Source organism: Triticum aestivum, chromosome 2D (assembly GCF_018294505.1).
Source record: "Triticum aestivum cultivar Chinese Spring chromosome 2D, IWGSC CS RefSeq v2.1, whole genome shotgun sequence".
NCBI classification, from domain to species: domain Eukaryota; kingdom Viridiplantae; phylum Streptophyta; class Magnoliopsida; order Poales; family Poaceae; genus Triticum; species Triticum aestivum.
This window is the reverse complement of record NC_057799.1, coordinates 301,054,746-301,069,866: the sequence shown is the minus strand read 5'-3', so window position 1 is coordinate 301,069,866 and position 15,121 is coordinate 301,054,746. Positions and strand designations below refer to the sequence as shown.

Here is a 15,121-nt window from a genome sequence, read left to right as displayed (position 1 = left end):
ACCGATTCGGTTTATTTTTTTTCTAAACCCTAGTTTTTTTAGATCGGTTTTTTTTCTGGTTTTATTAATTAGAGAACGTTCACCGACCCGTTCGTTTTAACGAACGTGTTCGTCGGATTGTCGCTGTTAAAGAACGTTCGTTCGTTTAACTGTTCGTCAGTTTTATTTTTCGTCGGATTTTCCGCGATTATTCCAGATCGCGATTTCTGATCAGATCTTCGCTTTCGTTTAACTTTTCGCTCGTTTATCGGAATCAGGCGATTCAAGCGCCTAGAGTTTCGTCTCGAAATTCTCTTTCCGTTTAACCTACTCAAACAAGTTTTTGCTACTGTAAAATTTGACCTAGATCCAGATTAGTAAATGAAGCTTGTTTCTCTCGCCGTTTGATTTTCGTTGCTTCGTTCGATTTGATTCTTTTTGCAAACCGGAGTTCTTAAGTTGAACTTTCTGGTTGGATCGTTATTTGAGTTTTACTTGTGCATTAGATGAGTACTTATTGTTTGCTTGTTTGTTTGCGATAGAGTACCCGGAGTGCGCCGCTTGCTACTTCGAATCTCTAGGTTTCGCGGATCATCAGCAAGGCAAGTAACACTTTGATCATACTCTTCCATACCCAGTTTTTATTGCATTAGATCAATCCTTGAACATTGCATGGTTAGGATCTAATTAAATTGTGGGTATTGGGAAGTAGATGAGGTAGTACCTATCACCTGTTTTATTATCAAACCCTTGGGAGTTACTTCTACGTTTGCTTATATTGCCATGCTATGCTTGTAGACGTGGATTGGGTTTGAGAGATATTCACGAAGATGTGAGATTGTTAATTAATGGTTTACTTAAGGTGGCAACTAAAACTCACATCTGGGTGGATTGAGGCACCTGGAGAACCCAGTGCTGCCTGTATTTTTGGATATCCCGGAGTACCCGTGTGATCATCCTATGGACCGCCACCCAGGCTCAAAGGGATCATGAGATTATTCATGCTAGAAACTTCCGTGTGCAGCCACAAGCTATTATGGGCTCTAGCATAGTTGATTAAGTTGTGTGAGCTCTTGAAGAGGTAGACTAGCAGATGTAGGGGATGTAGGTGGTACGGTCTACCCGGAGTAGAGAGTTTACGCTTCTGAAAGACTGTGTCTCGGTCATCCGTTTCTCAAACATCATGTAGTGCGGGAAATCAAGCGGAGGCGATAGAGTCTTGTGGGGAAAAGTGCACAAACCTCTGCAGAGTGTACAAACTAATCATGGTTAGCCGTGTCCCCGGTTATGGACATCTTGAGTATCTAGTACTTGGATTATCATATGAATCTCATCACCATGTTACTTTAATTAATATTGTTGGGTTAATGATGATACTTAATTGGGATTGAGTTGGAGGTACCTTCTCAATGTTTCACAACCACCATGATAGTTAAATAAAATTTATTCCTTTGCAGTAGGGAAAAATTGGCTTTTCGCAAAACTGTAACCATAGAGCTTTCTACCAGCCATATATGCATGTAGTATAGCATTATTATGTTCATTATTCTCTATGTGTTACATTGCCAGCATATTCCATGTGCTGACCCGTTTTCGGGCTGCAACGTTTCATGTTGCAGAATTTTCAGACGACGAGTAAGGTGCCTTAGGTCGTGGTCTTATACTCAGTGATGCCGTTGGAGTTGATGGACTCACTTATCTTCCAAGCCTTCCGCTGTTATCGTATTTAGATGGCCTTAAGCCATATTTATCATACTTATTCTCTTTGAGATATTCGTTGTAATAAGTGTGTGATTGCTACTCTGTTATAAATCCTCCATTTGTACTGTGCGTGTCAGCATTACTGATCCAGGGATGACACTGGTGCACAGCAGCACAGACTGTTTGAGGTCTGGTCGCTACAAAGGTGGTATCAGAGCACACGCTGACTGTAGGACACGACCACTAAGCTTAAACCCTAGAACACTTCTCTCTTCTCATTTCTGACTCCTCTCCACTTTCTACTCTTTTAGGAATGGCGGATGCAAGGAGCAAGTTCATGCAACCAGATGAAGATACGCCTTTTGGACGACACTTGAAGGAAGTCACTAAGTACTTGAACATTGGAATACCAAGCATCACCGGAACCTACAACGCCACATTACCTGAAGAGGAGAGCTGGAAGATTCAAGTTCAAGTTCCAGGAAGGACGTTTACGCCAGTCACTGAGCCTATAAAGTTGGCTTTTGAAGCACCAACCTGGAGTTTAGGGAAGAGCATGGCAGCCCACATCTCTATGGGACGCATTGGAGAAGTCTACCACAGGGAGCTTAAGGATACTATTTATCAGATTTGTGGACGCCGAGACGAGCAATGGGAGATGATTAGCACCAAGAAGGATGGATCAATTGCAGCTTTCATCCAGGAGCAAAACCAACACATTCGTCGCCAGGAGAACCAGATGTGCTCAGACAAGATAGATCTGAAGAAGGCATTGACGAAGATCAAGGAGCTGGAGGAAGAACTCAAGGCTACACGCGAGGATTATTTGGAGGAAATCGTCGCACTAGTAGGGAAGAATGACGACCTGGAGAAGAAGATTGGAGTATTCATGGGAAATCCAGTGCCAAAAGCAGAAGATGATGAATGCGCTTGCCCGGATAACTACATCATCATCGACGACACCGACTCGGACCCCAGTGAAGATGACTTTGTTGATGAAGCTGGAGCAGATATCATGGAGTCTTCGACTGATCAAAATTTCTAGTAGACCACCATATCAGTAGTAGTTTTCCCCCATATATATAGTATAGTTCAAGCACTTTTGTAACGCTAGTTAGATCGATTGTATGCCTTGTTTGAATTGATTGAGTGATATTGATTGTGTTTGCCTCATGAGCATATGGGTAGTGTTTTCTCTCTAGACCTCATTCTATTCTAAACTCTCATCTTTTCTAACCTATCAGATGCCTCCGAGACGCGACACCGGATTTGTTTTCCCACCGGAGATCACCCAGTTGATTCAGCAACAGAATGCCCTGATGCAAGTGTTAGTACAGAACCAAGGCAACAACAACAACAACAACAACCCACCACCACCACCTGTTGATCACTTAGCCCGTTTCTTGAGGCTAAATCCGCCGGTGTTTTCCAGCAGCACCGAGCCGATTGTTGCAGATGATTGGCTCCGCAAAGTTGGAAGGGAGTTGACCACTGCAGGATGCACAGATGCGGAAAGAGTGCGTTTTGCCGCACATCAGCTTGATGGACCCGCAGCATCATGGTGGGAGAATTACACAGCCACACACCCTATTGACACTGTCACATGGGACCAGTTTCAGCAAGCTTTCCGTACAGCCCATGTTTCAGCAGGAGCTATGGCTATGAAGAAGCGTGAGTTTCGCAACCTACGCCAAGGAGGACGCACCGTAGGCCAGTATGTGGAGGATTTCAGTAAGTTAGCACGTTATGCACCAGATGACGTTGCTACAGATGCAGCCAAGCAGGAGAAGTTTTTGGAAGGATTGAATGATGAGCTGAGCATGCAGCTAATGGTAGCAACCTTCAACAACTACCAGGAGTTGGTAGATAGAGCACTCATGATTGAAGGGAAGCAGCAGCAGATTGAAAACCGTAAGAGGAAGTATGGACAAGGGAAGTATAATTCTGGAGCCCAGCAGAAGCCACGTTTTACCCCGAAACCGGGAGGACAGTTTCAGCATACCCATGGAGGAGGTAGTTCGCACAACCATAATGGACCCAAGAATGGTAATGGGAATGGAGGAAGCAACGGGCAGAACCGTAATAACCCATCTACCCCAGCCAAGAGGGATCTAAGTCACATTACTTGTTTCAAGTGCCAGAAGACTGGACATTATGCAACCGACTGTCCTGAAGCCCAGAATGGAAATGGCAATGGAAGCTCTGGGAAGAAGCCGAACCCTTTCAACAAAGGACAAGTGAACCACGTGAGCGTGGAAGAGGTTGAAGCACAGCCTGATGCAGTAATAGGTAAGTTTATGGTTAAGTCATTTACTGCACTCGTCCTTTTTGATACTGGTGCATCGCATTCATACATATCAAGGGGATTTGTGGATAAGTATAAACTGCCAACCCAAGCCCTTAGGTCACCCATGTTAGTAACCTCGCCAGGAGCAGAGTATATGGCTAGTTTATGGTGTGAACGGTTACCATTAAGGATTGGTAACTACCTGTTTCCCTCAGACCTAATAATATTGGAATCGCAAGGATTGGATGTGATATTAGGCATGGATTGGTTATCAAAGTATGAAGGGAACATTGAGTGCGCCAGTAAGTCGATTTTGCTTACCACCCCAGAAGGAAGAAGGATTAAGTATGTATCCCGGCATGTGCCGAAGAGGACTCAAGTGAATTCCTTATCAGGAGTTGTACAGGAGGAAGTACCAGTGGTGAAGGATTACCCGGATGTATTTCCAGAAGAGTTGCCAGGCATGCCACCGGATAGAGACATTGAGTTCTTGATTGAACTTTTGCCAGGCACAGGGCCAATATCTAAGAGACCGTACAGGATGCCCGCAAAAGATTTGGAGGAGATTAAGAAGCAGATTAAGGAGTTATTGGATAAAGGCTATATTCGCCCAAGTTCGTCACCTTGGGGATCACCAGTACTTCTAGTGGAGAAGAAAGATGGATCGTTGAGGATGGTTGTTGATTACCGTGGATTGAATGAAGTGACCATCAAAAACAAGTACCCACTGCCGATGATCAATGATTTGTTTGACCGCTTACAAGGAGCTAAGGTATTTTCCAAGATCGATCTACGATCAGGATACCATCAGTTAAAGATTCGAGAGCAGGATATACCTAAGACGGCTTTTACCACCAGGTATGGGCTATATGAGTATACCGTTATGTCATTTGGTCTGACTAACGCACCTGCCTATTTCATGAACCTGATGAACAAAGTGTTTATGGAGTTTTTGGATAAGTTCGTCGTGGTGTTCATTGACGATATTTTAGTCTACTCCAAGAATGAAGAAGAGCATAAGGAGCATTTGCGTTTGGTACTTGAGAAGCTCAGAGAACACCAGTTATACGCCAAGTTCAGCAAATGTGAATTTTGGCTGAAGGAAGTTGGATTCCTCGGACATGTTATATCCGGAGAAGGAATAGCAGTAGACCCCGCCAAAGTTGACACAGTAACAAGTTGGGAATCACCCACGTCAGTTGGAGAGATCCGGAGTTTTCTTGGACTTGCAGGATACTACCGGAGGTTCATCGAGAATTTCTCGAAGATTGCAAACCCATGACTGAGCTATTAAAGAAGGACACCAAATTCAATTGGACTGAGGAATGTGAAGCTAGTTTCCAAGAGTTGAAGAAACGATTGGTTACATCACCAGTGTTGATTCTGCCAGATCAACGCAAGGATTATGAAGTTTATTGCGACGCTTCTCGTCGAGGACTTGGAGCAGTGCTTATGCAGGAAGGAAGAGTTGTGTCATATGCTTCACGACAACTTAAACCCCATGAGAAGAATTATGCCACGCATGATTTGGAATTAGCAGCCGTAGTGCATGCGTTGAAGACATGGAGACATTTTCTCATCGGAAACCATTGTGAGGTGTACACGGATCACAAGAGTTTGAAGTACATTTTCACGCAGAAGGAGTTAAATCTCAGGCAGAGGAGATGGTTGGAGCTTATTAAGGACTATGATATGAGATTGCATTATCACCCAGGGAAGGCTAACGTAGTAGCAGATGCGTTGAGCCGCAAGAGCCATGTCAACACACTCATGACAGGAGAGTTACCCCAGGAGTTAGCCGAGGATCTTCGCGAGCTATGTTTGGAGATAGTTCCAGAGGGCTATTTAGCAACGTTGGAGATTCAGTCTACCTTGATGGAAAAGATCAGAGAAGCTCAGAAGACAGACAAGGAGATTGACGAGATAAAGGAAAAGTTGAGCAAAGGAAAAGCCAAGGGATTTCGTGAGGATGAGCACGATACCTTATGGTTTGAGGACCGCGTTTATGTGCCCAATGATCCGGAGATCAGGAAGTTGATCTTGCAAGAGGCCCATGATTCACCGTATTCGATTCACCCAGGAAATACCAAGATGTATTTGGATTTGAAGGATACTTTCTGGTGGACCGGAATGAAGAAGGATATTGCGGAGTATGTAGCAGTTTGTGATGTATGTCAGAGAGTGAAGGCAGAACATCAGAAGCCAGCGGGATTGCTACAACCATTGCCGATACCCGAATGGAAGTGGGATAAACTAGGCATGGATTTTATCACGGGATTGCCCAGGACTCGTTCAGGCTATGACTCAATATGGGTTGTAGTCGACCGTTTGACGAAAGTAGCTCATTTCATCCCAGTGAAGACCACTTACACCAGTGCTAAGTTGGCAAAGATATACATGACCAGAATCGTATGTTTGCATGGAGTTCCGAGGACCATTGTATCAGATAGAGGAACCCAGTTTACCTCGAAGTTTTGGAATCAGTTACATGAAACCTTGGGAACCAGGCTAGAATTCAGTACAGCCTTTCACCCACAGACAGATGGACAGACCGAGAGAGTCAATCAGATTTTGGAAGACATGTTGAGAGCTTGTGCGCTAGATTATGGATCTAGTTGGGACGACAATTTGCCATATGCAGAGTTTTCTTACAACAACAGTTATCAAACCAGTTTGAAGATGGCCCCTTTCGAAGCTTTGTACGGAAGGAGGTGTAGAACACCATTGTTATGGGACGAAGTTGGGGACCGTCAGTTGTTTGGACCAGATTTGATTAAGGAGTCTGAACAGAAAGTGAGGTTGATTCGCGATAGGCTCAAGGTAGCCCAGTCCAGGCAGAAGAGTTATGCGGATTCTAAACGTAAGGAGACAGTTCACGAAGTCGGAGACAGAGTTTATCTTCGAGTATCACCACTTCGAGGAGTGAAGCGCTTTGGAGTTAAGGGAAAGTTAGCGCCTCGTTTTGTAGGACCATACAGAGTTTTGGAACGTATGGGAGAAGTTGCCTACAAGCTGGAATTGCCTGAAGGATTGTCAGGAGTTCATGATGTATTTCACGTTTCCCAGTTGAAGAAGTGCCACGCAGAGATGGCTGAGATACCACTGAGAGATACAGTGCCACTGGAAGCGATTCAGCTGGAAAGTGATTTGACCTATGAGGAGAAGCCAGTTAAGATTCTTGAGTATGCCAGCCGAGTCACCCGCAGTAAGGTTATCAAGTTTTGCAAAGTCCAGTGGAGTCACCATACGGAAGATGAAGCCACCTGGGAGCGAGAGGAAGATCTACGGAAGAACCACTCTCACCTATTTTCTAGCCAACCCGAATCTCGAGGGCGAGATTCATCTTAAGGGGGTAGGTTTGTAACATCCCAAATTTTCAATTTGGAATGTTATACATTAGATCATCATTGCATAGCATATTTTATTGCATTTTGGCAAATCCTCGATAAATCCTAAGCAACTCAAGGACCCTCGGAGAGAGTTGGGGATTTTCCCGGTTTTTCATATTTGATTTTTATCAAATAATAAAACGAGGATTTTTGGTTTTAATTATTTTTCTCTCCGAAAAATATTTCATATTAAAATAAATGAGAGGAGAAAATATGACTTCTCCAAAATAATTGAAATATTGGAGGAAAAATATTAAAATCAAATATTGGATTTTATTCGGATTTTATTTGCAATTTTAATTGCATTAAAAAATTGCACGTTTTCAAAACTGCATTTTTGGGCCAAGAAAATGTTCATCTGTTCTAATTATTTTAATTAGACGGGGAAAATTTGTTTTAACATTTTTTGGATTTTTATTTATTTTTCTGCGATTTTTTTAGATTCGGCGAATATTTAAAAAAAAACCGCGCCCGACTGGGCCGAGGCCTAGCCGAGCCAGGCCGGCCTGTCCGTCGTCGTCTCCCTCCCGAGCACGCTCGCGCGCCGCCGCCGAGTCCGGCTCATGCACGCCGCCCGCCGCCGCCTTGCCCCCTCCTCCACGCCACCCCCTCCCCCTCCTTGAATACCCCCTGCCCCGCCACCTCTCCCCACCCCGCCACCCAACCCGCACCCGCCGCCGCCCGCAGGAGCGCCCGCGCCGCCGCCGCAGCCGCCGCCCCGGAGCCCGTGCGCCGTCGCCCCTCGCCGCCCCACCGGAGCTGCCCGCCGAGGTAGCCGAAGCCGCCGAGTCCGTTTTAAAAAAAACTGATTCGGTTTAATTTTTTTCTAAACCCTAGTTTTTTTAGATCAGTTTATTTTTTTTTCTGGTTTTATTAATTAGAGAACGTTCACCGACCCGTTCGTTTTAACGAACGTGTTCGTCGGATTGTCGTTGTTAACGAACGTTCGTTCGTTTAACTGTTCGTCAGTTTTCTTTTTCGTCGGATTTTCCGCGATTATTCCAGATCGCGATTTCTAATCAGATCTTCGCTTTCGTTTAACTTTTCGCTCGTTTATCGGAATCAGGCGATTCAAGCGCCTAGAGTTTCGTCTCGAAATTCTCTTTCCGTTTAACCTACTCAAACAAGTTTTTGCTACTGTAAAATTTGACCTAGATCCAGATTAGTAAATGAAGCTTGTTTCTCTCGCCGTTTGATTTTCGTTGCTTCGTTCGATTTGATTCTTTTTGCAAACCGGAGTTCTTAAGTTGAACTTTCCGGTTGGATCTTTATTTGAGTTTTACTTGTGCATTAGATGAGTACTTATTGTTTGCTTGTTTGTTTGCAATAGAGTACCCGGAGTGCGCCGCTTGCTACTTCGAATCTCTAGGTTTCACGGATCATCAGCAAGGCAAGTAACACTTTGATCATACTTTTCCATACCCAGTTTTTATTGCATTAGATCAATCCTCAAACATTGCATGGTTAGGATCTAATTAAATTGTGGGTATTGGGAAGTAGTTGAGGTAGTACCTATTACCTGTTTTATTATCAAACCCTTGGGAGTTACTTCTACGTTGCTTATATCGCTATGCTATGCTTGTAGACGTGGATTGGGTTTGAGAGATATTCACGACAGATGTGAGATTGTTAATTAATGGTTTACTTAAGGTGGCAACTAAAACTCACATCTGGGTGGATTGAGGCACCTGGAGAACCCAGTGCTGCCTGTATTTTTGGATATCCCGGAGTACCCGTGTGATCATCCTATGGACCGCCACCCAGGCTCAAAGGGATCATGAGATTATTCATGCTAGAAACTTCCGTGTGCAGCCACAAGCTATTATGGGCTCTAGCATAGTTGATTAAGTTGTGTGAGCTCTTGAAGAGGTAGACTAGCAGATGTAGGGGATGTAGGTGGTACGGTCTACCCGGAGTAGAGAGTTTACGCTTCTGAAAGACTGTGTCTCGGTCATCCGTTTCTCAAACATCATGTAGTGCGAGAATCAAGCGGAGGCGATCGAGTCTTGTGGGGAAAAATGCACAAACCTCTGCAGAGTGTACAAACTAATCATGGTTAGCCGTGTCCCCGGTTATGGACATCTTGAGTATCTAGTACTTGGATTATCATATGAATCTCATCACCATGTTACTTTAATTAATTTTGTTGGGTTAATGATGATACTTAATTGGGATTGAGTTGGAGGTACCTTCTCAATGTTTCACAACCACCATGATAGTTAAATAAAATTTATTCCTTTGCAGTAGGGAAAAATTGGCTTTTCGCAAAACTGTAACCATAGAGCCTTCTACCAGCCATATATGCATGTAGTATAGCCTTATTATGTTCATTATTCTCTATGTGTTACATTGCCAGCATATTCCATGTGCTGACCCGTTTTCGGGCTGCAACGTTTCATGTTGCAGACTTTTCAGACGACGAGTAAGGTGCCTTAGGTCGTGGTCTTATACTCAGTGATGCCGTTGGAGTTGATGGACTCACTTATCTTCGAAGCCTTCCGCTGTTATCGTATTTAGATGGCCTTAAGCCATATTTGTCATACTTATTCTCTCTTGAGATTTTCGTTGTAATAAGTGTGTGATTGCTACTCTGTTAAAAATCCTCCATTTGTACTGTGCGTGTCAGCATTTCTGATCCAGGAATGACACTGGTGCACAGCAGCACAGACTGTTTGAGGTCTGGTCGCTACATGAAGCCACCATAATGTGTGCATGAAGCCTTGGACGAAATATACAAGATGCTACTTCATAACTTTCGTCCAGAGGCTATTTTAGGTGCTGCGTCACCTTATTATTGGGCCAGGCCCATGTAATTTCGAAATACTTGAGTATAGGCTATTTTTAGAGTCCGTATGTGTGGGGAAACAAGAGATAAGGTTGGTTTCGGACCCCTTACCCAAGGGCCACGAAATTCCCCCCTCTTCCTCCATATATACAGCCCTTAGGGCGTCGTTTAGACTTTGGGATTTGTTTAGATTAAAAGTTCGCCATAGCTGCAACTTCACGTACTTCGTTTGTGTTCAACGACCAGACAAAGGCGTCACAGAACCCCACCTTGATCAATAAAGCTTTCATCTTATATTCGCAATATCCAGATTGCAATCTCAGTTTCTTGCTTGTTCTTCGTTTGCTCGCAGGAAACAGACCCTCGTGGTCAGGTTGATCGTGCTCCGGCGTGGTCAATAACCTCTCGGAGTTGGTTTAGCGATTGCTAAGGCGCGACGTCCTCGCACGTTCGTAGTCGGATCGTCAAAGTCGACTTCCATCAAAGCGATATCCATCATCTCATCGAAAGACGGGACACCTTTGCCTCTATCAAGAGCCCTCCCTCTCCCTCTCCCGTGCGCCACCGCCGAGCCCTCCCTCTCCCTCCCCTGATGGCCGAACGTTTCCCCGGCGACGAGGCGGCGGCCAACGGCTTCGGCCGCCGCTCGCTCCGCGAACAGGAGTCGTGGCTCCTGTTCGAGGCCAACATCCCGGTGCCGCCGGACATGCGTGCCGGGCCGACGGGGTGGAGGCTCAGCAACGGGGGAGTGCCCATTCCCCCGTTGCCCGACGCCGTGGCGCGCCCCAACTACTTCGCCGCCGAGGTGGAGATCGAGCAGCTCGCCCTCCCCCAGTACGCCGCCGACAACCACGCGGCGTGGGCGGCGTACTTCGAGCGCCGTCAGCAGCAGAGGCTGGCGTCCACCAACGGGGCGCCGGTGGTGAGCGGCACGAAGAACAGCAAGGGGCGCCACCTGTGGTGGGGCGTCCCAGGCCGCACGCTCGAGGGCGTGCTGACGCACCTTGAGGGCGGCAACAACCCGCCGCTGGCATACCCTCCTCGGCGAGGGCGGCCGCCCCGGCCCACCGCCGACGCGGCGGGCAATGGATGCCCAGGAGGTTCGGCTCCTCCTCGTCGTCCTCCTCGCACTCCTCCTCACGGGCTTCTTCCCATTCCTCCGGCTCTTCGGCGCTGCTCGGCGTCAAGGCCGAGCCCGCGGCGGAGACGCCGCTCGGCCGGCGCACTCGAAGCGCAGGCATCGTCATCAACGAGGGCGGCCGGCGCGCCTCCTCGTCGGCTCTTCCGCGCTTCGTCAAGCCAAAGACGGAGCCGGGTCTCCCCGCCGTGAAGATGGAGTACGGCGACGTGGAGCTTGACGACGACGCGGCCCTGGAATGGGCGCGCAAGGACTCCTGAAGATGGCGAGGGAGCGCCAGTCCGCTGCCCTTCGGCGGTTCGAGCAGCGCCGCCGGGGCCGCGACGAAGGAGGAGTCGTCGTCATCGAAGACAGCGACGACGACGACGACGACGCGCCGCTGCCACCAGTCCGCGTTGGTGACGCCGGTCAGGGGTCCACCAGGGACGGCCGCGTCAAGGAGGAGAAGGCCGACGACGATCACCGCGGCGAGGATGGCGGTGACGACGGCGACTACTCGGCGTTCAGCGATTTCTTTTTTTAGTTATATTTGCTATGTACCGCGTCGCGAACATGTCAATATATGCCAAAGTTTACCGAAATTTAGCCGTGTTTAACCGAACTTCGCCGAACGTTTTTTTATATTAGACGCATCTGGGGCGGTCCTGAGACCGACGACTGAGGACCAACTCACCTCAGGCTTTTTTTACGCCGACTCGTCCCTTTAGGCGTCGCTCTGGAGGGCAACTGCTGGAGATGCTCTCATATCCATATCGTACCCTGATGTATGATGAGAAAGCAAATGGCATCTCCTCCAGGTGACAGGCAATGACATCTCTGGTCGAAAACGACAACATCCTCTCTCTCTCTTAGTAAGGGCATGCATGATGAAAACGTAAAAAAGTAGCGGAAACTTTATACAGGTGAAAGTTCATGCCACCCTCTCTCGATCCAGCCTCTCTTTCAGCACATGACACATACACAGACCCCCACCTGCCCAAACATCGAGAAAGAGGAAAATGACATGACAAGCAGATCCACTTCCCTCTCCACATCCGCAGAATGACTCTGTTTGGAGAGGAGAGAGATAGAATTCAAGGTTGTGGCAGCTTAAATTTTATCAGTTAATTAAAGTAGTAACGGCTCAAACTAAGCTATCTTGTAAAGCAGCGGTACTGGGTAATATCGCATGAAAAACTAAACAAATATGTGGTCAAAGAGGATTTAATCAGCTGCAGCCTGTACGCATGCATGTCTAGTCTTGACTTGAAAAAAAAAATTATATTTCAAGGAACATATGAAGATTATTTCCTATTTATTACTCTCAGAAATGTATACACAAAAAGAAAATAGGTTATGGCGGTTTCTTGAATGGAAATCGAGGAGGCTCGTTGTTTCAAAAAGAAAGCGTTACTCTCAGAAAATCTATTATCCCATGCAGCAGGTTTCCTTCCCAAATTACATCCAATGAAGAAACATTCTGTATCTTTCTTGATCTACAGGGATAAGTTTATTTAGTTCTAGAAAGCATGAAAACCTGCCATTGTGCAGAACATTTCTGCGAAATTATATGTGAAGATAAGACCAAATTAATTGAGATATAATTTGCTATCTAAAACCATTGCATCAAAGGGTAGTGGCTAATCCCAGTTATGCACGCGAGATAGTCTATGGATCTAATCCCAAGTAAAGCACCACTAAAAAGAACAAAACTAGATAGTTCAAGGAGAAATAGTTTTCCATTTGTTACCGAAAAAATGGTACATCTGCCCAAAGTGAAGAAGGCAAAACAAACCAGAAATGGACAGTGCAAAAGAAATCGACGCAGTAATATAGTACTTGTTGCTGATGATATGTATGAACAGATCCGTGTATTCATATTTAATGTTGTGAAAATATTGAGAAGGGAAAACATCAGTGTTACCTTATTGATGCACTATGAAGTTTACTGAAAACACCGAATGTTCAAACTAAAATGTAAGTGGGCAACTGAAAAGACAAAAAGGATACTGTACAACTTGATGGAAATTAAATTATTGTAGCAACGAGTGTGCAGCGAAGGCCTGTTCCCCAAAACTACATGAATTGAACTGTTGACCTAAAAAAAAACTGCTGTTAACCCCTTCAGAAAATCGAACAGTACCGAATAAATAAAGATGGCCTCAAATTGGGGGAGAGAGACAGAGAGAGAGAGAGGAGGAGGAGGGGGGGGGGGGGGGGGGGATGTGATACCACAAGGATGGTGTTGCAATAGTTGCAGTTTACATAGCAAACATGCTCCGAGGCGAACTGGCTAGATGACATTTTTTTCCTTGCAATCTCGAAGCACCGAAGAGGGGGAGGAAGCAACGCAAGATATATGTGTAAACAGAACGATGCCTCTTATGCTCTATATATGGAAGATCTGGGAGAACATAGCCGAATTATTTCCTCTGTCCTTTGAGTTATGTAGAGAGAGGAGAGAGCGCGCCTGAGTGGGAGGAGAAAAGGTCGGATGCAGCCGCGGGGGCAGCAGGTATCTGGTGTCAGTGACTAACAAGCTACCAATTGCAAGCGGCTAGCCACAATTTGTGAATTGCTTTGTTTGTATACTTGAAAATAATACATGCTATTTCGGGTTGCTGTGTTGCCGTTAGGTACGTCACTGACTTTGCTGGACCTACCATCTTCTGTTTGTAGTTTACCTCTGGGTTAACTGTCCATGGATAATGTCAAATCGTGAAGCAACTCAGCCGCCGCCTCCTCCTATTCCAAAACAAAGCTAGGGTCCGTGCCTCTCGTCGACGCCGCCGTAGGTCCACCTCGTCTCCAGTGGCCCTAGGTCCATGGGACGCGGTGGATCCTGGCAAGGGCCGGCGGGGAGGCTTCATTGTTAGTCGTTCCTTTGATTTTTCTTAGCGTTTATGTCCTGCTCAGGAAGGCGAGACGGCGGCGGTTCCCTGTAGATGTAACAAAGGTCTTCCCGCCTAGCCCCCGTTCCGGTGGCGCGTCTAGCATCATTGGTGGGCGTGTGGAGGTGTGTCTCCGGCGGATCTATCCTCGATAGATTTGCTTGGATTTGGTTGTTGTTCATCTATGTTTGTGTGTCTTCAGGTTGGATCCTTTTGATCTACCGTTATTCTTCATCGAGGACTGTTGCTGTTCTGGTGTGCTGGTCCTATGGGGTCTTAGCACAACGACTTCCCGACTGTCTACTACAACAAGTTGTGGCCGACTCTGGCGAGGGAGGGGCGATGACGGCGGCGCGCCTTCGGCTCGCTTCAGTGCTTGTAGTCGTCGCTAGGTAGTGTATGGATCTAGATGTAAGTTTTTTTTTTATTTCTGGTGTTCGTTGTACTGTATTTTTTTAGCCGATGGAATTTTGTTCATGATCAGGTGAACTTCATCATATACTGAAATGCCTCTTTGTTTACTAGGAGTGATGGAATTCCAGCACCTCAAGGCAAATTGGCAATCCCAAAAGAGATGAGTTACTGTTTCCTCAGTGGCATTTGAACATAGTGCGTAGTTGTAATCCTCCAGATACATACTTTTCCTTTGAATTAAATTCCTCATGCTTATTCTGTCACTGATTAACAGCCAAAAGAAAATCTTGTGCCTGAGCCTGCATGCTGTTTTCCATAACAGTCTGAAGATATTGTGTGTTGTGCCTTCCCCTTTAATGGCCTTGTACATTTTCATGGATGAATATTTGGGCTCTGACCATGCATAAGTCTAGTTGTCCTTCTCTAATGTAATAGCTCTGTTGTTAAAGTATGCTTGCAGTGTAGTGGATTTGTCACCAGTAAATAGCATGGTTGAGCAACCCATTAATCTGTTCTCAATTCTGTTCAACATAGGCACAAAGTCCTCCACTCTAGGTT

At 46.0% G+C, this 15,121-nt stretch overlaps 1 protein-coding gene across 2 annotated transcripts in view; it reads right to left on the bottom strand.

Annotated features, from left to right (window-relative positions):
* Positions 1–13,731, bottom strand: part of LOC123052832 (protein YABBY 1) — a 70,691-nt gene extending 56,960 nt beyond the window's left edge. Inside the window, exons 1-2 of one of the 2 annotated variants that reach the window (XR_006425112.1) lie at positions 13,491–13,660; positions 11,858–13,356 (exon numbers count right to left, since the gene is read on the bottom strand). Coding sequence is in view for 1 of the 2 variants with exons in the window: in XM_044476178.1 (XP_044332113.1) it covers positions 13,491–13,562 (72 nt within the window). In the remaining variant the exon portion in view is untranslated. Of the gene's footprint in view, positions 1–11,857; positions 13,357–13,490 lie in introns of those variants that run through there. The other variant, XM_044476178.1, reaches the window with a different exon arrangement.
* Between the last annotated feature and the right edge of the window lie 1,390 nt (positions 13,732–15,121).